Source organism: Notechis scutatus, chromosome 6, assembly GCF_049901735.1.
Source record: "Notechis scutatus isolate UNSWTSFEM ecotype Mainland chromosome 6, rNotScu1.2, whole genome shotgun sequence".
Lineage (NCBI taxonomy): Eukaryota > Metazoa > Chordata > Lepidosauria > Squamata > Elapidae > Notechis > Notechis scutatus.
The window spans coordinates 65,085,870-65,111,094 of record NC_142014.1 but is presented as its reverse complement, the minus strand read 5'-3'; the positions used below and the strand labels follow the sequence as shown (position 1 = coordinate 65,111,094).

At 37.3% G+C, this 25,225-nt stretch overlaps 1 protein-coding gene across 3 annotated transcripts in view; it reads right to left on the bottom strand.

Annotated features, from left to right (window-relative positions):
* TMTC1 (transmembrane O-mannosyltransferase targeting cadherins 1) overlaps nt 1-25,225 on the bottom strand; it is a 162,555-nt gene that overhangs the window by 72,687 nt on the left and 64,643 nt on the right. For all 3 annotated transcript variants that reach the window (XM_026695102.2, XM_026695103.2, XM_026695104.2), the window contains exon 9: nt 8,730-8,851. In XM_026695102.2, the coding sequence (XP_026550887.1) occupies nt 8,730-8,851 (122 nt within the window). The remainder of the gene's footprint in view (nt 1-8,729; nt 8,852-25,225) is intronic.

The window sequence follows — 25,225 nt, the reverse complement described above, 5'->3', positions numbered from 1 at the left end:
CCAAGCTCAGAGAGCAACATGGACTCCTCAATTTAACCTCTTCTCCCCACAAATTTCAGCTGACTCCAGAAAATAGCTTAAAGTTCTTCCTTCCTAAAAGCTTCCCTCTCAACAATCCTGAAAAAACCAAAATTGTTCTTTCCTTGCTGGTCAGTGATGGGGACGTGTAAATGCCAGACAGAGCTAACTTGAGAAGTATCCCTTGAAAGCAAAGGCATTTTATTCCTTGCTTAGCAGCTGAATTGCCCTCTTATGGAACTACAGATCCAGCTCGCCTTGGGGCAGGAAAGCCATCTTAGAAAAGAAGGTACTCTATGGCAGTAGCCTGTATTGAACAGTTAATCCTGAAGGAGAGAATCTAATTTTCACAATGACTGACAGGCTGAGGCACTATCTCTAGGTGGCTTAAAAAACAGGTGACGCTGGGGGAGAGAATATGAGAGTTTTATATAATTACAAGTGACATGGAAGATTAGGAGAACGGTATTTTTTTCTGCCAATTACACAATACTTGAATTCAGGATCATCTAATTAAGGTCACTGGCAGTAGGTCAGAAATGACAATGAGAGACAGCTTTTTCAGGCACCACAAAAATAGCTTATGGAAATTCATTGCCCCAAAGCAGTTGCACAGAAAATGAAAGTATTGTAGAAGAGATTCCAAATGTTCAACCTCTGGAATCTCCCATTAAAAGGATCAGGTTGCAGATCCCTTGTAAACAGGCTGGTGAAATTCATCAAAGCAAGACTAGATCACAGCTAGTACATTAACCATGTAAACTATCTGGAGCCGTTTGAACTGTACTGAATAAACAACATATGAACTAAATAACTAAATAAACAAATCTATAGCCTTATAACACTTTATACAGGTAGTCCTCTACTTGCAACAGTTTATTTAGGAAAAAAGTGACTTATGACCATTTTTCACAGTTGCAATCTTTTCTCTTTTTTTTTTTTTGATGGAAAGGTCGTTTTTCAGATATATTTTTTATTAATTTTTTCCAATATACATCCATATTGTGTGTGAACAGAGTTGGTCCTGGGTCTCATTCATATTAATCCAGTTCATAACAATAGTAAGCTCTATCACATTTGTCAAATTTAAGTAATCCTCATTATATTGTTTAAGCATACACCAACTAAACAAAAAACCTAACTCCTCATCTTTATCTCTGTCTTCATCTGTGCCTTTCTTGTTCAATCTAAACATTTCTTTATATATGTAAACAAAATTAGTTCTAAGTATCATTCATATTGATCTGATTCATGCTAACAATATTAGTAATCTCTATCACATTTATCAAATTTAAGTAATTCTCATTATATTATTCGAAAAATACATAAAAGAAAATGCCTAACATCTGTAAACTTCTAGTCTTTCTATTATTTTTATTCATTCTATAAAAAATTTATTCTAATATTTCCCCTGTCTAATTTTATTTCTGCCTCCTTTAGCTTACTTAGGCTACTTAAATATGTAAATGGCAATTCTTTTTATCCATCATCTCTTCTCCTCCTTAGTGCCTCATTTCTTATCGATTTTTTAATTCGCCTCCCACAGTTGCAATCTTTATAGAGATCTTTATGTGATCAAAATTCAGATGCCTGGCAACTGTTTCACACTTATGACCATTGCTGTATCCTGGAGTCACGTGATCCCCTTTTGCAACCTTCTGACAAGTAAAGTCAATGGGGAAATTCACTTAACCACCATGTTACCAATTTAACAACCACAGTGATTCACTTAACAACTGTGCCAAGCAAAGTCGGGAAATGGGCAAAACTCACCTAACAAATTTCTCATTTGGCAACATAAATTTTGGGCTCAATTGTAGTTGTAAGTCGAGGACTACCTGTATTGATTATATGACCCACTAAATTGATTATATGACTCTGTAAAACTACTGTAATCAGCTATTTGGAAATCTATGGTGAGGCAAAATAAATTTTAGGTACAAAAGAGGTTAAGTGTAGTTACCCACAACAGTATCTTGACAAGCCTAGGCAGCTGTAAACTCATTGATTTTAATAGGAAAGACTGTATGTAATCAGCTTGCTGGCTTTTACTTCAATGGTAGGTTTTACCTTCAGGGAAAGTGAAATATTGGGCCTTTCTCTCCTGCCCATCCTTCAGTGAGAAATTGTCCAAAAGATGCATTTCTTTATCCCATATCAAGCCTCATGGGATGCAAACAAATACTATATATAATATCAGATGCAAACAAATATTACACACGCACACATACACACTTCCAACCTGGGGTTCATCTGGGACAAGGAAGCCCACAAGATGGCTCCATTACGTCTCAGATTTTAAATTCTCTCCAAGGTTATATGCATGTTTCTTGTTTTATCGTTATTTCAAGATATGTTTCTGCTTCTTTTATTGTCTGCCAAAGGTATACTCAGAATTGTATATTTTATTGTCTGGTTTTATTGTAACCAGAATCACACTTGTGAGATTGATGGTTATACAAATTTGATAAACAAGTAAATAAATAAACAAAGGGGTTCCTCCCAAAAGAGAGAAAGGAAGATCTTTTCAGTTCTACTATCTCATTAGGTTGGTCCTTTCTGCATCTTTAGTCAGATGACTGAAAACCACTGCACATGAACAATATGCCTAAATAATTGTACCCTGGCCGTTTCCAAATGAAATACGTACATGTACCCTCTATTTACGACCGATCACTTAGAGATTGTTTGAAATCATGACAGGCCTACCCACAAAGTATTTACAACCCAGATTTTGAAACACACACATACACACACACACACACACAAATACCATGCTCACATGATTGTATTCTGGGTGCTTGGCAACTCACCCACAATTACAGCCATTTGCAGAATACTGCAGTCATGTGACTGTAAGTTATGACCTTTTTTTTTGCCTGAAACGGCTGTTTTTTCTAATTTCAAGCAAAAAAACACTGATTGCAGACAATGGGTTTGCTTAATGACCACTGCAAAAGATGTTTAAAATCAAGTCAGCCATGTGATGACCTGGTTAATGACTGACATGACCTATCATGATAATTTGGGGCTCAATTACAGTCATAAGTCAAAAACTATCTAATATTGAACATCTCTGGATAATGCCACTATTCTCAATTCCTGTCCTGATATAAGCAGTTATCCCTTTGAAAATTACTACTGCATGTAAACAAGTACAGCTGCAGGGCTAAAAAAAACCCTACAATCAAACAAACTTCTCGTAATATTCGGAGGACTGAGACTGGCAAGGTGTGAAGCAAAAAATCCAGGCAAGATCATTATATAAATGGTTATAGAATACAGCTGGAAGAGACCTTGAAGGTCTACAAGGAGGTGTTTATATAATGGGCATTTCCAAGTTCTGAACTAGCAAAAAGTACCGCAGAAAACCAATTATCACCACTTGGGCAGGAACGAAAGAAATTGAGGATTTAAACCTTGGTAATTGACACAAATTACCAAGCTTTGATAATTCTGCCAACCTAGCAGTTCGAAAGCACATAAAAAATGCAAGTAGAAAAATAGGGACCACTGAGAAGGTAACAATGTTCCGTGCACCTTTGGCGTTTAGTCATGCCGGCCACATGACCACGGAGATGTCTTTAGACAGCTCTGGCTCTTCGGCTTTGTAACCGAGATGAGCACCGCTCCCCAGAGCCGGAAACGACTAGCACGCATGTGCAGTGGAATCTTTACCTTTAATTGACACATTGGCAAATATTATGTGGCTTTGTTGTTGTTGTTCAGTGGCTAAGTCATATCTGACTCTTTGCAACCGCATGGACCACAACACACTAGCCCTCCACCATCCTCCACCGTCTCCTGGAGTTAGCCCAAATTCATGTTCACTGTGTCAATTGCATTATCTAACCATCTCATCCTCTGCCATCCCCTTCTCCTTTTGACTTCAATCTTTCCCATCATCAGGTCTTTTCCAATGACTCCTCTCTTCTCATATGGTGGCCAAAGTATTTGAGCTCCAGTTTCAGTATCTATCCTTCCAAATAGTCAGAGTTGATTCTTTCGGATTGACTGATTTGATCTCATTGCAGTTCAAGGCACTTTCAAGAGTTTCCTCAGATACCACAGTTTGAAAGCATCAATTCTTTGGTGCACATCCTTCCCTGTGGTCCAGCTCTCACTACCATACATTACCCGCGGGACACTGATAGCTCTGACTATAACCTATGTGGCTACCTTCCTGCAATCTGTCGTAATGAATCGTTTGCATAACCGTGACTTCTTTGACTTTGTAATAAAGCTTTTAGCAAACTGTGCTAAGGGAAGATTCTGCTGTGAGGTGGTTACTGAGCACAGAAGGAACCAAATGGCTAAACAAAGCTGTGCCGGCATGAAGTCTAATAAACATAGAGATTTTGTTCTATCTATATGATTACCAATTGCTATGCCTAAGCAATAGAAATTCTTCAAGATTGATACATTAAATAAAATAGCATGGAATGTAACCCAGCATAGAGAGCATCAAATAATGTTCATGAACAGAAAACAAAAAAAGGGAAATAATACTAAAAGCAAGAGAATAATAATGTCTTCTATAAAATAAATACTGGACTGTGTAGTAGAGGGGAAAGAGAAGAGAGGAGAAGAGGAGAAGAGGAGAAGAGGAGAAGAGGAGAAGAGGAGAAGAGGAGAGAGAGAGAGAGAGAGAGAGAGAGAGAGAGAGAGAGAATCTTTTGAGATTTTAATTTTTATTTTATTTCTTACTAGAGCTTTTCTCACAAATGCAGTCTGCTTTCTTTTTCATTATTATTTCCATTATTTGGGATAGGTATTGACCAACCGGTTTCATAAACTGAGAGAGTGACTGGCCCAAAGTTGCCCAGACGGCTTTCATACCTAAGGTGGGATTAGGCTTCTAGCCAGGTGCATAACAATATACCGTGACTTCAAAGCAATTTCCTGAGATTCTTTTGAGAAATAGCAGATACTATGCTTGAATTTTGCTGATGCTTTGAAAGATGCAATGGTGACCAATAATTATCATTCCTTATTGTGAAATTTCTCACCCCTTGTGTATCACCTGGGGAAATATCTCATCTGCCTTAAGAAAACTGGATCCTAAATGGATTTCCAGATCATTATCCCCATGGTCTCAAAAAACTGAAATTTAGTTCTTTATAAAAATGCTTAGGATTGTAAAACCTGGGTAGTAGCATAAAACAGTCTCACATATATCCCTGAATAGCTGCTAAAATCCTAGTTATGTAACAGTAGTTGCTGAGATATTGGTGGATTTGGGTGGATTTGCAGACAGAAATAACTCTATTCTTCTAACATACAAGACCTCTGTTAAATCTTTTTAAAAATTACAGGAAGTTCTTGGCTTATGACCAGTTGCTTAGCCGCCTCACCTTCGGTCACACATTTATGGATATTTGCCACATTCCACAATCATCTGACTACATTTTGAATTTTTTTTTGCAGAAAACAGACATTTACATCCAGTTTTTGGCATAAATAGCCCATAGTGAACAACTATTTGTTGTTTTTGTTTTCCAGCAGTCACTTAAGCACTGCCTCAAAAAAAAGTCATAAAATCTGGTTGGTCAAATAGGTGATCCGATAAACGACCATTGCAGACTTACAGCTGTAATGAGCAGGCTCCATTATGGTTGCAAGTTAAGGACTACCTGTACTTTTTCTTTTCAAAACTACTTCTGAATCTCAAATTACTGTATTCCTTGCTATAAATGATAACCATTTGGCTGATATTGATAGCATGCTTTCAGAATTTCTCAGTTAAGTGTTTCTACCCCAATGATCAAATTGCCAAAGCAGATTAGTTTAAATCAAATCTTATTAACAGGCCCAACAAGATTTTATCATAGCATGTGGCAACATCCACTGTGGGAGTCAAAGCAAGAACCAGTATTTCTTAGACCAGAGATGGCAACAAAGTAAGTAATCAATAGTTGTTCAGCTTCAAGCACTCCAAATGGGGGGGAGGAGGGGGAAAGGAAGAAGAATTAGAATGAGAAGAGGAGGAGGAAGAGGAGAGGAGGAGGAGGAGGAGGAGGAGGAGGAGGAGGAGGAGGAGGAGGAGGAGGAGGAGGAGGAGAAGGAGAAGGAGAAGGAGAAGAAGAAGAAGAAGAAGAAGAAGAAGAAGAAGAAGAAGAAGAAGAAGAAGAAGAAGAAGAAGAAGAAGAAGAAGAAGAAGAAGAAGAAGAAGAAGAAGAAGAAGAAGAAGAAGAAGAAGAAGAAGAAAAAATAGAAATTCTCATTTGCCAAAGGCTACATTTTCTTGATAGGAATTGAAGACACCGTTGTTTGAAAAACATGGCAGAATATTTAGCAGTATTCTATATTTTGGAAAGCAGTCATATTTAGTTCTCTCAATGTTCCTATTTTTTTTTTACTAGAATATGTACCAGAAAGGCCTTCAGAATTAAAACAAAAAACAAGAACTACCTCATTTTACAGGTTAGACAGGGGTGGGATTCAAATTTTTTAACAACCGGTTCTGTGGGTGTGGCTTAGTTTGTGGGCGTGGCTTGGTGGTCATGTGACTGATGGGCATGGCTTGGTGGTCATGTGACTGGCTGGGCGTGGCCAACTCAATATCACTCACATTGAGGCACGCATCTCCTCGCCTGGCCTCTCATGACTGTGGGGATGCTGCAACAGTCGTAAGTGTGAAAAATGGTCATAAGTCACTTTTTTCAGTGCCATTGTAACTTTAAATGGTCATTCCACACAAGCAAAGTACCAGCAAAGGAGGGAAAAAAACTCCAGAGAAGTTCCAGAGACAGGAAGTCTCGTCCTGCCAAGAACGTAATAAGGATTAATGGAGAGGCAGTTTCTGTAAGCAACACCAGAATGTTTCCTTCCTGCCTTCCTTACAGGATTAGGCCAGTAATTTCTTCTAACAACATTCTAACTGCTTAGAATGTTAACAACTGGTTCTAGCGAATAGGTGCGAACTGGTAGAATCCCACCCCTGAGGTTAGACCTTGTACTTTTTCATCTGAGATTTAAATTATAGTTCTGAATCCACAGCACAATTTTTATCATTGAAAATTCAGAATCAAATTATCAAATGACAAAGATAAAGAGTTTCAAACTGCCAGCAGCATGCTAAAAATTAAGGAAGATACACTTCAGATGATAATCTTAAACAAAATAAAAAGAGGTAATCACTACAATTTGAGATAGCATCTGACTCTTTCTTGTCAGATCCTACCTCAAATTGAAGCCATTGTTTGTTTTCATTTTACTCTCCTCTTTAAATAAACTATCGATAAGTGGTTTATTGCTTATCAGCAGGGGAGGCTGACAACCACAAGAAATTCCTCTGAATTAGCCTTCTCTTCTGGTTAGCAGTACAATAATATATAAATTGCCCCTTCCTAGAAGAAAGTATTTTTCTTCCTTTAAACTAAATGTTCTCCTCTAACATCATCAGGTATTTTGAGCCAATTGTTAAGGGAATATGAATTGGTAAGAATTTTTGAAGCATGCTGCCAAGTTGCCAGGACAGCTAAACATCTGTCACAGCTAAACATCTAAACATCTGTCACTCAATAAAACAGTTACACAACATGAAAAATAAAAGTATTATAAAAAAATAAAAGAATAAAAAATAAAAGAAAAATAAGTATTATTATACATTATGAAGCAGGACTGCAGGCTTTGATTAGTAGATCAAATAACCAAAGCTTAATAAGCTCTGGGCAACAAAATATGAAAGAGAGTCAGTCCTGCCATCTTTAGGATTACATGTCTGGGATTTTATTAACTTGGCAGGTTTTTTGATGGTAGACAAAGAGTCCTAGGTCTATCAATTCCCCCTTTGTAGACTCTGTGTATATGTGAGTCTTTATGCACTCAAACGTTTTCTATATAAACAAACCTAATAAAACCTATAATTGCTGTGAAGAATATCAAAAGCCACTTCTTTGTGTCTATTTTCTTTTCTATTTTTTCTACATTTTTCTTGTTCTTTTTGCTTAATCTTTTTTCTTCCTTATTTTATATTGGTTAGTTTGGGTTATTATCTTCTCTTTTAAATACACACGCATTACACACACTCTAAGCCAATAATTACAACCCGAGGCAACATCTTTGATTTTATACTGAACTCTTGTCAGGGAAGGCTGGTTTATAGAAAATAATTGTCCATCCAGAAAGGTTTGCCTAGATCAGGTTTCTACAAACTGAAAACTCAGATGAGTCATTTGAGAATCCATGCAGCACCTATTTCAGTAAAGTCCCAGAGAATATGGTCATCTCAAGATCAACCTATAGATTATTTTAACACTTGGTGAGCCAAGTTTAGTTTTAAAAAAGAAGAAACAATATATGTCTATGGAGATTCTCAGTCATGGTTGTCCCAAAGGAGCTTTTTTTCAAGAGGCAACTGGACTTTCTTGTTTTGTTTTGAGGGTGTTTCGCTTCTCATCCAAGAACCTTTGGGACAAGAAGCAATATATGAACAGCTTTATATTAAATCACCATATAAAGCTAAAGAAATTATTATGGCAGCCTGCCACAATTCCTCTGCATTTTGATGCACCTGGCTGTAGAGGATGGGGATTCACAGAACAAAATATCTCAAATTGGGGAAGTTTTTACTATTACCTGCTCTCTTTTTTTTTTTTCAACATCTTGGAACATTTCAGAAGTGGTAGCTTGAGGAGAACCAAAGACCATGATTTCAAAACTCATGCTTGAGTATTGCACCATAGAAGAATTAAATGTAGGAATATTACCTAGGCATATACAGGATGCGTTCTGCCACAACAAATCCCACCCTGAAGAAGAGGTTGCTAGCAGGTATGAAGGGGAAAATCAGGAACAACAGGCCAACTAGAATTTCTCTGTGTTCCAGTTTCTGCAACAAAATAATAATTAAAGATAAGCAAAGATCCAGTTCTGAGATTACAGTAGTCACGCTTATTCATATGCAAAAATCTGAACAAACCACTCGATGGGAGCAAAGATTTTCTGAATCTAGGGGTGGCTCAATTTTTGCATCACAGACATGGCAGCCTGAATACAGGCAGTCCTTGACTTATGACCAATATTGAGATCAGAATTTCCATTGCTAAGCAAAACCAGTGATAATTGTTTAAGTAACTCGCTCCCATTTATTTATTTTTTTGTAAACACAATGTTTGCAAATAATGTTCTGGTTAAATCTAGCCTCCCTTATTGTCTTTGCTTATCAGAAACCAGCTGAGAAGGCCGCAAATGGCAATCACATTACGCCTGGACACGGCAACTGAGGTAAATACATTCCGGTTGCCAAGTGCCCATATTTTTATAACCTGAATGTGAGGATGCTTCAATAGTCGTAAGTGTGAAAACTGGTCATAAGTCACTTTTTTCAGTGCTATTGTAACTTTGACTGGTCGCTAAATAAATAGTTGTAAATCAAGAACTACTTTATGCCTTATGTACATAGAAATTTGTTTCTTGTAATTACTTGTTTAAAATAACAATTTAAATATAGTTTTCTTTGGTTTGCTTTTATATAGTGCTGTATTTAGTATTCAGTAATCAGCACTCAGATAAGTTAACACCAAGGTTAACTTCAGACCAACAATCAAGTAAGCAATACCCCAATCAAGAAACTGCCAAAGAGCCATCAGTAAACAGCCTAACCAAAGAATCTCTAACCCCACCCCACCCATACAGACAGGCAAGACACCAGGATATAAAGTGACAGCAAAGAGCTCTCCTCACTAGCACTAATGATGTTACCTAGTTAGGTAATGAAACGTCTGCAAGAAAACAAGCAAGTTCAGAGAGCACCAAGGACCCCTCATTTCAACCCTGAGCTACAAATATTCTCCTGTATTTGGTTTATAAAACAGGAATTCTGAGAGATTTGAAGCACAACACAAGTAGACAGATTGACTATATACTTGTTATTTTGTGTTTACTTTACAAGCATTACTGCACTTGGTGAAGGTAATTTTGGATGGAATTAGATATCTGTCTTTCTATTCTTTTTAATGTTTGGCACTTAAATCTGCATCACACCATCAAACTGTAATTTTTAAAAGGTGGCTCTCTTACAAGGAGCCTAGATCCCAAACTCTGTGCAGTGTAATAGACTGAACCTGGAACATCTTCATAGAGAGAATAGGGACTTTTCAATGATCGCTCTAAGACAGTGTTTCTCAACCTTGTCCATTTTAAGATGTATAGATTTCTTTTTTTTTTTTTTTAAATAAATTTTATTAAATTTACAATTAAAAACATATCGACATTACATACACAAAAGGAAAAAACAAAAAAAGAACACTCGGTCTTACAAACTGGAAAGAAAGAGAAGAGGAGATGTAAAAGAAAGAAAGAAACAAAGGAAGAGAAAGAGAAAAAAAAAAAAAAGATGCGTTTAAAAACAGACAATATCCTTTTTGACAGTCTGCAAGATCCAATTCTCCTACCTTAATTTGAATACACACATCTTATCGATATCTATGCTTAAATTACCCATTGTCCATTAAGCAGTTTATCTCTGGACTAACCAATTATACCAAGAGTTCCAATTATCGTAAAATGTTGAAGCCTCTTTGTTTTTAAGTGCTATAGTTAATTTATCCATTTCTGCACAATCACATATTTTCTGGATGACCATTTGTTCTGTAGGTGCATAGGGTGATTTCCAACACTGGGCAAACGCTAATCTGGCTGCAGTTAGGATATGAATTGTTACATATTTCATCTTTTTGGGTAAATGTTTATCAGAGATCCCTAGTAGGAAGAACTCTGGTTTGTATTCGATTTGTTCTTTGGTTATCTCCTCCAACCATTTTCTGATTTTTTGCCAATATTTCTGGGTTTCTTTGCAAGACCACCACATATGAAAGTAGGTTCCTTCTATGCTTTTACATTTCCAGCATTTTGGACTCGTGTTTGGGTTCATTTTCGCCAACCTCGAAGGGGGCAAGTGCCATCTATAAAACATTTTGTATGTATTTTCTTTATATGCTGCCGATTTTGTAATCTTAATATTTCTGTTCCAAATCTTTTCCCATTCTGATAATGTAATACTTCTTCCGACATTCCTGCTCCAGGCTATCATGTTCCCTTTGACTATCTCTTGTTCTAATTCTACTTCCAGTAAGTATTTATAGAATTTGGATATGTTCTTTTTGTTTGATCCTAGTAAAATTTTATCTAAATACTGCAGTTTGTTATAAATTCCAAAGTCTTTTATATCTTGTTTGTATCTGCTATGGATTTGTATATATAACCACTGATCAATTTTAAATCCCTGTTCCTGTAGTTCTTGTCGAGTTTTTAATTTCCCTTGCGGATCTAATAAATCTTTATATTTAATCATTTTTGTTATGTCCAAATTATTGGGATGTACCATTGCCTCCATTGTTGATAGCCAGATCGAATTTTTAGATAGTGTTTTTTGCATATTTTTTTCCAATTAATTAATAATGAGTCCCTAATGAGGTGTCTATGAAAGTAAGACTGCTTGGGTTTCCCCACTTCCCATAAGAAGGCATGCCACCCTCTCTGGAGGTCATGCCCTTCTAATGCTAAAATTCTTTTGTTAAGTAAGTTCACCCAGTCTTTTATCCATAATAAGATAGCTGCCGAATAATATAATTCCCAATTTGGAAGGGCTAGACCCCTCTACTTTTCGCATCTTGTAAGGCCTTTACATTGATCCTGGGTTTTTTCCCTGCCAAATAAATTTAAGTGTGATCTTATTTAATTCTTCAAAAAAAATTTTTGACAACTTAATTGGGATTGTCTGGAATAAATAAAGAAATTTTGGTAATATATTCATTTTAATCGAGGCAATCCTGCCCAATAAGGAAAGCTGCAACTTATTCCAGGATTCTAAATCTTTCTTTGTTTGTTGAAGTAGTTTATCATAATTGTTCTCTTTGAGTGATTTACCTTGTGGTGTTAACCATATTCCTAAATATTTGACCCTTTTGTTACCTGTATCCCCATCATTGTTTCTAATTCTTCCTTCTGGTTTTCTGTTAAATTTTTGGTCATTAATTTCGTCTTTTTCTATTAATTTTTAATCCTGCCACTGTGCCAAATTGTTCTAATTCTTTTATTAGATTATAACCTTTTTCCATGGGTTCCTCCAAAAAGAAAACCATATCGTCAGCAAACGCTTGTAGTTTATATTCTTCTGATTTGACCCTCACTCCTCTAATTTCAGAGTTTTGTCTAACCCGTGTTAAGAGTGATTCTAGGGCAAAAATGAAAAGAAGAGGTGAGAGAGGGCAGCCCTGTCTGACACCTTTTTCTATATTTATTGGATCTGTTTGTTCGCCATTGATTAGTATATTAGCCTGTTGTGTGTTGTAAATAGTTGTTATAATGTTTTCAAATTTGGTGCCAAGACTCATATTGTAAATTTTTTGAATTAAAAAGTGCCAATTTAAGTTATCAAATGCTTTCTCAGCATCTAAAAACATGAGTGCGGATTGTTTCTCCGGGTGGGCTTCATAATATTCTAGGACATCGATAACGGTTCTTAAATTGTTCTTTATTTGTCGGGACGGAAGAAATCCATTTTGATCTTCGTGTATATGTGGATTTAAAGCTTGTTTTACTCTATTAGCTATGATAGAAGTAAACAATTTATAATCGGCATTTAAAAGTGAAATCGGTCTATAGTTGTTGATGTATCTATGATCTGCATCCTCCTTCGGGATTAGCGAAATCAGCGCCCCCCTCCACGAGTCCGGCATCTTGGCTGCCAGAAGTACCTCATTAAACACTTCCAGCATCAGTGGTCCTACTAGTTCCAATATTGCTTTATATAGTTCTGCCGGAATCCCATCTGGTCCTGGAGATTTGTTATTACTTTGATTCTCCATTGCTGACTTCAATTCAGACCATGTAATATCTTTATTCAATAACTCTATCCATTCCTCTCCAATTACCTTGTCATTCGTCTCCTCTAAATAAGTTCTTATTTTATCTTCATTAACTTCCTCCTTTTTATATAATCTTTGAAAATAGTTGTAAATGATATCTTTTTTCTTCTCTATCTCATGTTGTAAGATATCTTTCTCATCCATTAGTTGGTGTATCAATCTCTTTTCTTTCACTTTTTTAAGTTTATGGGATAGCCATCTTCCTGGTTTATTTGCATGCTCAAAATAATTTTGTTTGGACCTTTTCAAGTTAATTTCTATTTTATCTTGTTCAAGTAAGTTCAATTTATGTTTAATTGTTATTAACTGATTTTGTGTTCTCTGGTTTTTAGGGATTTTTGAAGTTGTATTTCTAATTCTTTAATTTGTTGTTGGAATTTATTTTGTTGGGCATGTATTCTTTTATTTCTCATGGCATTATAGGAGATTGTTGTTCCTCTTATAATTGCCTTCATTGTATCCCAAATATTTTGTTTCGTGGTTGCTTCATTATTATTTTCTTTTAGAAAATAATTTAATTCTCTCTTTCAGCTTCTTAATGTACTCTTCTTCGTTTATTAACTGAGTATTTAGTGTCCATCTTTTCTTTGTTTTTCTCCTATCTCTCCAAATTAGTTGTATTGGGTTGTGGTCGGCCCATTCATTTGGTAGGATTTTAATTTCTTTTATTTCATTGGCCAATTCCCCATCCATCCAGGCCATATCTATTCTGGTCCAGATTTTATGTGGATTTGAATAATATGTGAACTGTTTCTCTTCTGGGTTTAGTTTTCTCCATAAGTCTATTAAGTTTAATTCTTTCATCATGTCCTTACAGGGCATAGAAAATTCTCTTTTCCCTTTCTTGTTCTTATTCACATTACTATGGTCTTTTTGATGATCAGCAATGGAGTTGAAGTCGCCTATCATGCAGATATTCCTTTTTTCGAAACCTATTATTCTCTGATGAAGATCTTTAAAAATTTCCCTTGTTCTTCATTTGGCGCGTAGATTGCTACCAATAAAAATGTGATATGATTAATCCAAATTTGTATAACCAGAGTTCTTCCTTCCGGATCCGACCAGATTAGTTCTGCTTTTACATCATCTTTCACAAATATTGCAATTCCTTTCTTTTTATGTTTGTCTGCTGGTGCTGTAAAAAGTTTTCCAAGTTTCGGGCAAATTAAATATCTTTCATCCTTTTTCCTAATGTGTGTTTCTTGTAGGCATATTATGTCGGCGTTTTGTCTAATTAATTTAGTTAATATCCTTTTCCTTTTAGATGTTGAATTTAAACCATTTATATTAATGGAGAGGAGTTTCTTTCCTATCTCCATTTATCTAGGTCTGTTTAGTTTTTTGTCTAGTGATGATTTGGTTTTCTTCTTGCTGTTGTTGTGAGATTGGTTCTTCTCTCCCTGGTTGTGGTTTGTCGTTCCCTAAATTTTGAGGAAGTCCTTCTTTTTGGTTTCTATGGCGATTACGATCATCCTGTGGTTTCCTTTTAGTTTCCTCCTTGGTGTATTGGTTATCCGTGCCTATTAGCTGATCATGAAAGTCTTGGGCCTGTTCTATAGAATCTATTTTGATTTTTTCTCTCTTTCCAAGTTATTAACATCCCTTCTGGGATTAACCATTTAAAAGGAATTTCTTTTTTATTTAAATAATTGGCCAAGAATTTATAATCCTGTCTTATGACCCTCACTTTCCTTGGGATTTGTTTTAGGATCGTAATCTCTTTACCTCTATATGTTATTGTTTCTTCTCTGGACCTTTTAAGAATTAGGTCTCTCACACACCTCCTTGTGAAACGAATATGAATTTCTCTTGGGCAGTTATGGCGTCTAGCATAACTTGTGCTGACCCTATACACCTCGTCAAATTCTTTGATTAGATCATCTTTTTCTTTCCCTAACCATTCAGCCAATAGTTCTGCCATTAATTGTTCTAGTTCTTCATTTTCGCTTCTACCACATTTTGAAACCTTAAATATGCCGCTGCTTTATCCATTTCGAGGTGGACGAGGAGTCTTCGGTTTCTCTAGTTACATTTCTAAATTCCTCCTCTATCCTTTCAAAGTTTGTCTCCATCCGTTCTGTCCTACTCTCTATTTCTCTTATCTTAACTTCGTTTTCTCCATAGCCTGTTGCAAGGACCCTATCTTATCCTCCACCTTAAGTAAATCTGCTTTCATTTCCACTTTAAGCTTTCCCATCTCATCTTTTAATTCGCTAATATCCGCTCTGGTTTCTATGTGATTCTTAATCATTATTTCTTGCATCTTGGATATTGCTTCTTGCAAGGATAGTAGGGTAGCTTGTATATTAACGTTAGAGACATTGGACTGTTTTTCCCTATTAGAGATTCTTCAATGGTTTTTGGATTGTTGGTGAAGCAGAAGTTAAAGTAGTTGTTAGGGTCGGGGTGGTCTTCTTTCCCGATTTCAAAGCCATAGTTGTCGTGGAGGTCATCTCTCTTAATATTTGTTTTTGTTGTTGCACTATATTGGATATATTGTCCCAGATCACCATTCAGTGTTTAACCCTAAAATAAAAATTCTATTCTAATACTTCAATCAAATATATAGATAGGCAGTCTGTACACCTATATTATAAAATGTTATCTAATAATATAATAATCTTTATAATTAATTTATATACTGAATATCAATATTAATCATCAATAATACATCAAATCCAACCCAGTTACTTCTTTAAGAATTAATCTTAAGTATTCTAAATAATCTAAATCAACACTATTTTTCACTCTTTGTTGTTACTATTTAAGACAATCAAATCAATTGTCACTGAAATCTATAAGGACAATATACCTTTTTTTTCCCCTCCTTTTGAGTAGGTAAATTTATCAGGCTTTTTAAGGGGTTAAGATAGGAAGGAGAAAGACTGAAACAATGGGGGAAGAGAAGAGGGAAAAGTTTACCTTGATTTGAGGCAGTCAATAAGCAAGGGGCTAGAGGTTCAAATTGTAAAAATAGTGCCCAAATGGTAATATTAAAGTATTACCAAATAGAAATTCCAACAAATAAAGAAATGTGATAAGAGAAAAATATAAAAATAAACTTTATAGTCAGTCTTCAAGCTAAAGGTTTAAGTTTTGAGTTTCTTCCCAGCACTCCGGGGAGCGAATGGTATAATGTGCTGATTAATCGCAATAAGAAGTCAATCCTTCCCAGCCTTCTGTTGGTCTCTTCTTCCTTCTTCCTCTTCCTTCTTTCCCCTTCCCGGTTTTGAGTTCAATGTGCAAATCTCCTTCACCTATTATTCCCTCCAAAATCCAATAGTCATCTCTTCTTGGTCACTTAACAATCTGTCCTCCCAGCTGTATTAAATAAAGCCAATAATCCTATTGAACTCAATTCAGAGAATTAATAAGTCACTTTCAGTGCCGCAATTTTTCCTCCTCTGTCACCTCCTTCCTCTCAAATATTGTCAAAAAGTTAATCCCAAATGCCAAATCACTCACAAATTCAAGTCTCCAATCTCCTGGTTTCTGTTGTTCTTCCTCTCTCCCCAGGGGTTTCCCTTTCAAAAGCTGTAATCCACACTTTTGTTCTAACGAGCCTTTCTGCTCGTGATTGTCACACTTCCGCTTTTCAAGCTGCTTTTCTGGCCGCTTTTCTCTCCTGCTTCCACAAAGTGCTACTCACAACCAGGAAGATAAATCTCTCACCCCACTGTCATTCTTCAATCTTCGATCTTCAATATTGTATTAAGCTCTTTCAACACCTTTTCCTGCTCCGATCTTGCAGGCTGTCACTATCTTGCTTAGTCACCTCAGTGGCAGACCGGACTTTGGAGCCGCCATAAGGAGGAGGCTTCCGGTGGCAGGACAGGGACGTGCAGAGGTGGAGAAGACTGCTGTGGTTTTCTATTACCTTCTCTAGCGTCTGGAGCGATCCCCAGGGGATACACAAACCCCGGAGAGGTTCGTGTCAGTATAGGAGAATCTCGAGTTACAGGGTGGGGGTAGGCAACCCCCTGGTAACGAAGAGAAGAGCTCCTGAGCCCAGCGTGGAAGAGCTAGCTGCAAGATGTATAGATTTCAAACCCCAGAATTCCCCAGGCAGCATTTTCAATTCCGGCAGTTAAAATCCACACATCTTACAGAAGCCAATATTTAGGAAGGCTGTTCTATGTGAACGGCCTCTTCCTGCTATACCTCATCAGATACCCCTGAAAGTACTTTCAGTACCACTGAAAGGAACTGAGAAATTCAGCATGTCCAAATATGTAAGGAAAAGCAGGAAGGTTCGGAATGGAAAAACAGGTAGCAGTATCATATACAAGATGTGTTTGAATGATATTCTTCCTTACGGAATCTCAAAATCTTGCCTATGAAACCCAGGCAATTGTATTTTATCCAATTGTGTTGTATTTTATCCAATCATGTTGATTTTTCTTATCAACACACTCTGAATTGCGGGGATAAATTGACAGGGTCAGAAGAATAAATTAAGTTTGGTTTGCATGTACTGAATTTTACACTTCTCTGATATTACATCGACATAATTTCAGAAAAAACATCTACAAACAATAATAACAGTTTTCTCCTAAAATTACCTTCCTGTTCATAAAGTAAAAGATATTTGGAAAAATGCAATTGAATTGCCCTGCAGAGAACACAACTAAAATATATAGTTGCTACTACCTGCCTTAACAAAATTTATGCTTTTCAGCCACAGTACTTAACAAGCTGTCCTTGGGATTGATAAAGCCTACTGTAATTGATTATTAGTTCAGGAATTTCTTACGATCAATCCTCTTCTTGGACATTTAGGTCTTCTCTTGAGAACTCCAACACATATTATAAACCCAATAAAACTAAGATGTGACAAGCATCACTAAGCAGTTTGAAAATGAAAGTGCACAATGTTATTTTTATGAGCATTTTTCAGCCTACAGTGCATTTTATAGCCCTCAAGCTCCCAAGATAAATTGTTTCACACTTCATCACTGGTATCCAGTACTAACACTCACAGATCTATTAAATATATACATTAAAAAGTTTAACTGCAACACAAATCTCCAATCTAAATAACAGGTATTAGACTAAGAAGTTGAAAGATATCCTACAAGAAAACAACAACAAATTCTCTGTTGTGATCAAAAATTGTTCATGTAGTCACCAATCATCACAGCAGATGACTCCAAGTAACCAACCAGGCTGATCTTGAAAAGCCTAAGCAGAATTAGTCCAGGTTTTGACAGGAGACCATTCGGGTTAAATTTTTAGACTTGGAAATAATAATAATATTTTTAAAAGAAAGGCAGTGGAAAAATCCTTCTCTCTTGTATTCCGACACCAAGAAAACTATATAAATTGTTCGTGCTTATGTTCAAGTTTGCATTGACTATCTGTTAAGGACTACTGCACTAAGCAAAGTACTTTCAATCCTAACTTTTAATGTAATTATTAGATTAGGAACCGTGTTTGACTCAAGAGAAATTCTATGTTTTTTACCAAGCGTCCCGAACCCCCAGTCCGTGGACCGGCACTGGGCCGCACCATCCCAGAAACTGATCCATGCAAACAAGTGAAGCCCCGTCCACACGACACAGGCATCATGTGAAATCATGCCCCCTCTGGTCCATGGAAACCTCTCTCCATGGAACCGGTCCCTGGTATGCAAAAGGTTGGGGACCACTGTTTTATTTGACTCTACTGAATTTCCCCATCTATCCTACACCTGTTTTTCTTTCCTTCCATTTTTCTGTATGTTTTTTATTTAATTGTAATATTATAAAACTTCGTACATTGTATTATTTCAGCGTGGATTTTTAATATTTATGTAATATGATTAAAAATTACAAACTTTCTATTATTTAGAAAGCTTAAAGTGCTGAGAAGAGCAAAGAAGTTCAAATTTTTATCAATCTTTATATTAATTTAAGGTGTCAATACTGCAAACATAACATTACTTTTTAACCTAAACTGAGCAAAACATAGAACTGCTGCATTTCCTATCAAACTAGTAATTATATAACAATAGTTTTGGTCCGAAACTAATTACTCTATTTTAGATTTACACTATATTAAACCCTACATCTATTTTCCACTAATTAAGTGACTACATCCTATTGGGGGAGGTCTAGGAAAATCCACCGTGGTGAACATGTCCATGGCCAACTGGTCATTAGACTAATCCCTGCTCAAACAGGAAACCCTATACCATCCCAGACAAGTTGCTGTCTGGTCTCTTCTTAAACAAACCAAGTGATAGAGCACCCACAACTTTTGAAGGCAAGATGTTCCACTGATTGATTGTTCTGTCAGGAAATTTCTCCTAATTCTGGGTTGCTTCTCTGCTTGGTTAGTTTCCATCTATTGCTTCTTGTCTTTGGACAATAAGTTGAACCCTCTTCTTTGTGGCAGCCTTACTACAAGGCAGATACTTCTATCTATTCAGTGTCAACACAGTAGTAAATTGACAACAGTTAGGAAAATAATCTATTACGATATTTCATCAGCTTCTCATCAAGATATATGTTGCATCAATTCATCAGAGCCTTAACTTTGTTCTTGGATTGTGGAGTCTCTTTTTTTGTTTTTAGCAGCTCTACAAAGAATTGCTTTGATGTTATCAACTTTAATCCTTAGAGGTTTTAATTATACTTGACAATCTTGCTGAACAAAATGTGAATGATGACATAATAGCCTTATTGAGATACAACACTGAAGAGACAGTCTTTTTTCCCAACCATTTTATTTTTATTTATTTTTTAATTTGAACCTACATAAGAAGACAAAGGAAAATGATGAAATGGAAGTTATGCATACACATGAATATGAAATAATGCTGATTAAAGGATTACTGTTTGAATCTAATCTTGTGGGTTTGTTACTCAATCTGAAGACATACAATAGTGAAGACTTGTATCTTCTCTAGTTGCAATAAACAATGGCAAAAGATTATCTAAGCATTTCCTGTTCTCTTTTAAGGCAATTAAACAGATCAAACACATAGTTCAAACAGCAATATCCTTTTAGCCAGCCAGAGCATTTTGATTTACTATATTGCTTTCTCTTCCTGAAACAAATACTAATGCAATAGATTCAGAACCAGCATTGCAAAACCCGCAAACAACACCAACTTTAGCAGCAAATCAAACAGACTCCAGGAAATGTAAGGAAGGGACTTTGAATAACTCAAACATTCAAAATGGATCAGAATGGGGAAAAAAATGCAATTTACTTCTGGACAGTCAAATGTAGAAGCAGATGCAGACAGCTCATTTGATGGAGCATGGTGGTTCATATAGTTGGAACATTAAATAGGAGGTTAGCAAGCTCATGTTTGAGTACCGAGAGCTGCCATGGGGCAGGGATGAGCTCTCATCTTTCCCTCCAGCTCCTACTGGAGACATGAAAGAAACCCCCAACTGGACATCCCCAAGGACAACAGTGAAGTCACTGGATAATTCTTTCAACCAGGATGCACCTCGGTGCTTCTGACTTGAGTGCAAAATTTGATGCATCCAGATAAGAACAATTTGACTGAAGTGGAGGCCCAGGCCATGGTTTGTACAACTGCACAATCCACAAACTTTGTGGAGCTCAAGCTCCAATTCACTAACCCTGTACTACATTCGAGGAAGAGTTGACCCAAGTATAATAATTAATCAATGAGAGTCAACAGAAGATATTTTCCATCTTTCTTCTGCTAGTATATCCACATTTTTGCCAAATAAGGACTTCCTGCAGATAGTTCATGATTTCTAATTAAATCATAGTTCATGCTTTAATTCTCATCCTCCCTTTGTTTTGAGAGTCCTTAGAACAGTTACATGAAGCAGAATTTTTCATCAATTAAAACTAATGAGGGCTTGCAATCTAATTGTATAAAGGAGGTCCATGAAAAACATAATGAGACTTTTGTCTTTCATGTAATGGCATATGGGGTTGATGTTGGGAGAGAGGAGGAAGAGCAACTGTCTAATAAACAAAATTTACTACAAAGGAGAGTAAAGCAAGGGAGGGGAGAGTTTCAGACTTGCAAGATGATCTATCCCAGAGGGACAGAATCAATATCAAGTGTTAGTATTACTTTCCTGACAGTTAAAACAATTAATCAATGGAACAACTTGCCTGCAGAAATTGCGGGTGCTCCAACACTGAAGGTTTTTAAAAAGAGACAATTTTGCATACTGTCCAATATTGTCCAATATTAAGCCCGCCACCTTAAATAAAACTGACCTCTGTTATACTAAGGCACTAAAATCTTTTCTAAGCAAGCATTCTCCAAGTAAACCAGGTATGTAATTTTCAAAATACATAGTCCAGGGGTGTCAAACTCATGTCATCACGACGGCATCAGGTGACATATCAAGACTTGTCCCCCCCTTCGCTAAACTGGGTGTGGGTGTGGCCAGCATGTGACGCATCTGGCCCATGGGCCAGGCGTTTGACAGCCCTGACATAGCGAAAAGAGTCTTGGACTAGAAACATAAGAGCTACTGCCTCAACATAACTGCAGCATTCCAGATTGGAAAAAGCTGAAATAACAATTGGCTGAATCACATGAGTTTCAAGGCTGAAAGGGGGGGTGACTTATGACCATTTTTCACACTTATGACTATTGCAGCATCCCCATAATCATGTGATCAAAATTCAGATGCTTGGCAACTGGTTCGTATTTATGACCTGTGATGACCCAGAGTGTAACACAAACGTAACAAAATCCAAAACGTAAATAAATGCCCTTTAATGCCTCCAACTTGGCCCCATTGTTCTCACTTGGAGATAAAACTTATTCAAAAATAGTCTTCAAAAGAAAGCAATACAGTCTGAATTTAATGAGCAGATAGAGTTGAAATAAAAAACCAAATAAACTAAAAATGACGAAATGTCCACAACAGAACAGAAGTAATTACCAACTTCAAGGAGATAACAAGGCACAGTCCGTTGGAAGGACGCCAACCAAGATAACTTCAGCCCAGAATAACACACGCCTTACTTCTGGCAATGCTGTGTTTTAACCGTCTCTCTTATATACTCGTCTCTCCAGCTGTAACCAATGAGGAGGACCATTGCCACTTCCTCTCTCGCAAGCCAAGTTGTTGCCTTCTCCTTTCCTCCCTGCGTGTCCTAGGATGCAGAGGGGATGGGCCTGGTTCTTCCTCTGACTGCCCAGCTAGCCTCAGCCCTTCCCCAGCCTTCTCCACAACCTCCAGAGCCACACCTCCACTCCCTGTCCGCTGTTCCTTCTCTCCCTCAGAGTCTGACTCTACCAAGGGCATGACATGACCATTGCTGTGTCCCATGGTCATGTGATCATTTTTTGCAAACTTTTGACAAGCAAAATCAAGGGGGAAGCCAGATTCACCTAGTTACGTGTAACTAACTTATCCACTGTGGTGGTTCACTTAACAACTGTGGCACGAAAGGTCGTAAAATGGGGCAAGCTCACTTAATAAATGTCTCACTTAACAACATAAATTTTGGGCTCAGTTGTGGTCATAAGTCGAGGAAATTTTGAACCCAAAATTTCTGTTCCTAAGCAAGGCAATTGTTAAGTGAGTGTCACCCCCTCTTACAACCTTTTTGCCATGGTTATTAAGCAAATCACTGCAGTTGTTAAGTGAATTGTGTGGTTGTTAAGCAAATCTGTCTTCCCCCTTTGACTCTACTTCTCAGAAGCAAGCTGTGAAGGTCACAAATGGTGATCACAGGGTTACCCCAGGACATTGCAACTGTGATAAGTACATGCCAGTTGCCAAGTGCCTTAATTCAGATCACATGACCATAGGGATGCTGCACTGGCCATAAGTGTGTGAACCGGTCATAAGTCATGTTTTTCAATGCCATTGTAACTTCAAATGGTCACTGAATGAGGACTACCTATACATCATCTGAACTTAGATTGCAATCTGATACTCATTTCTTGGAAGCTTGTTTCTGAAGACACAGGTAGAGGTTTGCACTAGAATCTGTCAACTTAATGGTTAAGTAGCAGGTGTGGAATTAATTAATAATTATTATGCAAAATATTCTAATTATTTTATATATTAGCCTTAACCTGTTATCTAATTTAAAAGTGTTTGGAAACCAAAGCAGGGAATTTATTAAAAAAAAAACCTTGTCGTTCTTGTTCTCTCTTTGCTTCTTATGAGTTGGAAAGAAATTGTATTCTCAAGAATTGTGACTCATATAAAAGAAGGAACGGAATTTCGGAGAATAGCTTAATTAGGATCCCCACGCTGGTTGTGGGGAAATGAACGCTATGTTTCCCTCATTATGAGAAAAGAGGCATCAAAAAGAACAACAGAACAAGAGCACCATAATTTCCTGAAACAAGCAAAGCAATAATAGTGAAAAGCTGTTCTTCTCTTCTAGGCTTCCTCTCCTCTAGCAAAACGGTCCATTTCTGTTTCAAAGATAGCATAAGAAAAACAAAAGGAGAGATGGAATATTAGAAGTGGGGGGGGGGGGAGATGGAGGGAGGGAGGGAGAGAATAGCTAATCTACATACATTCAAAAATGTTCAGCAATGAAATGAAGCCACCCATCTTCATAACTTCAATGTCTTTTATTCCATTCTGTGCACCCTTTCCAACAATGCAATTATCCAAATTACCAGTGAACAAGAAATTCCTATCACCTTAAAGCCTATGGAGAGGAAAGCAATAACAAAAGCAGTAACACTTAGACTTACCAGTGTATACTGCTTCACAATTCTTTACAGCCCTCTCTAAGTGGTTTACAGAGTCAGCATGTTGCCCCTAGGTCCAAAGGAATCAATCCTGTAGACAGGTTCTGTATGAGGTCCTTGGTACTCTGAGCATGGTTTTCTTGCAGACATTTCATTATCCAACTAGGTAGTACGGAGTGAGGTTGATCTCATTTTATATTCTAGTGGCTTGCCCTGTCAGTGTTGGTAGGAATGGGTTTGGTGGTACTTTGGTGGTACTATTAACTTGTTTGGTAGTTCCTTTATTGGGGTATTTTTTTACTTCTTTATTGTTGTTCTGGTGTTAATCTATGCTCCTCTTGGGGTTGATTGCTGGTGCAAGGATGTTTTGGTCTTTTCCCCTTTTGGCTTGTTGATTATGTCTTTTGAATGCTATGTAGATGTTACTTATGTCTATGTGCCCATTGATGGCTGATTTGTCAGAGTGCTAGTATGAGTGAAAGTATGATTAAGTCTGTCCATGTGTTGTGAAACTAAGGAGTTTTCATTATGTCTTCTGACTGCTAGTTAGTTTATGGATGCACCCTGCCAGTCTTCTAAGCCTGTTACAGAGTAGCTGCTGCAGTCCTTACACTGTATGTTGTAAATGACTCCTGTTTTTTCTTCATAAATACCAGAGATTTTCATTCATTATTCATTCATTTATTAACATTTATTTTCAAAATTACTTTAGGCCAACTGTTGTTGTTCGCTGGCAGCCTGTGCTGATGGCAGTGGAATCGGACAGTGGAGAAGAATGGGGACCAGTCCGGGAGTCTGGAGAGGACTCGGACAAGGGTCCTGCGTCCAATGCAGAGATGGGGCCAGGACAATCAGGGAGTGGGGTGCTGAGTCCAGAGCCTCCAGAGTCTGGCAGCAGCGAGGCAGAGGAACAAGGGGAGCCTGTTCCCAGTGCGCGTGTGCGCAGAGCTGCTAGAAGGCAAGAGCAGCTGAGACAAAAGGGGCAACTCAGGAGTAAGGCTTGGAGGTGATTGCCCCTCCCATAAGGTATAAAGGACAGGCAAAGGTGAAGAAACCTTTGCAGGAAGCAAAGTCATTCGCTCTGTTCAGATTAAACCTTGAAGCTCTGTGTGGACTTTGTACTTTGGTTGGTTTTTTATAATTCATTTGGCACTCTAGTTGTTAGCAGCAATTCAAAGGAGAGAAAGGTGGATGCTTATCTCAAAGGGACTGTTTGGGACTCATTACCAGCTGGGAATGAACATAATTCCCATCGCTGAAATAAAACAAGAGTTGTTTTAACTAAGTATGTGCTTAATTATGGTCTCGGGAAGCTTTGGTCAGGACACCTACTTTAAGTGTTATGCCATTGCTTTTTAGTGCTTCTCTCTTCAAAATGACAGGAAATCTATCAATTTTCATCGACCACAGTTAGACATGAAACCAGGGGCCTCTAAAAAGAAGTTTTCAGGTTAGAGAAGGCCTTCAGTTGCCCATTTCTGAGTTCAGCCATGGTTTGCTTTAGACATGGCTTACTGAATAAGTTGCCATTCATAAGACATAACAATCTAAAACCAATCAAACCACATTATGGTTTAGAATGCTGTGCAAACACAGCCTTTCAATGGCTTGATGGCAATCATACCTCCCCCTGAAAAAAACGTTCTGTATTCCCAAACACTTCAGACAACTAAACAGAACACAT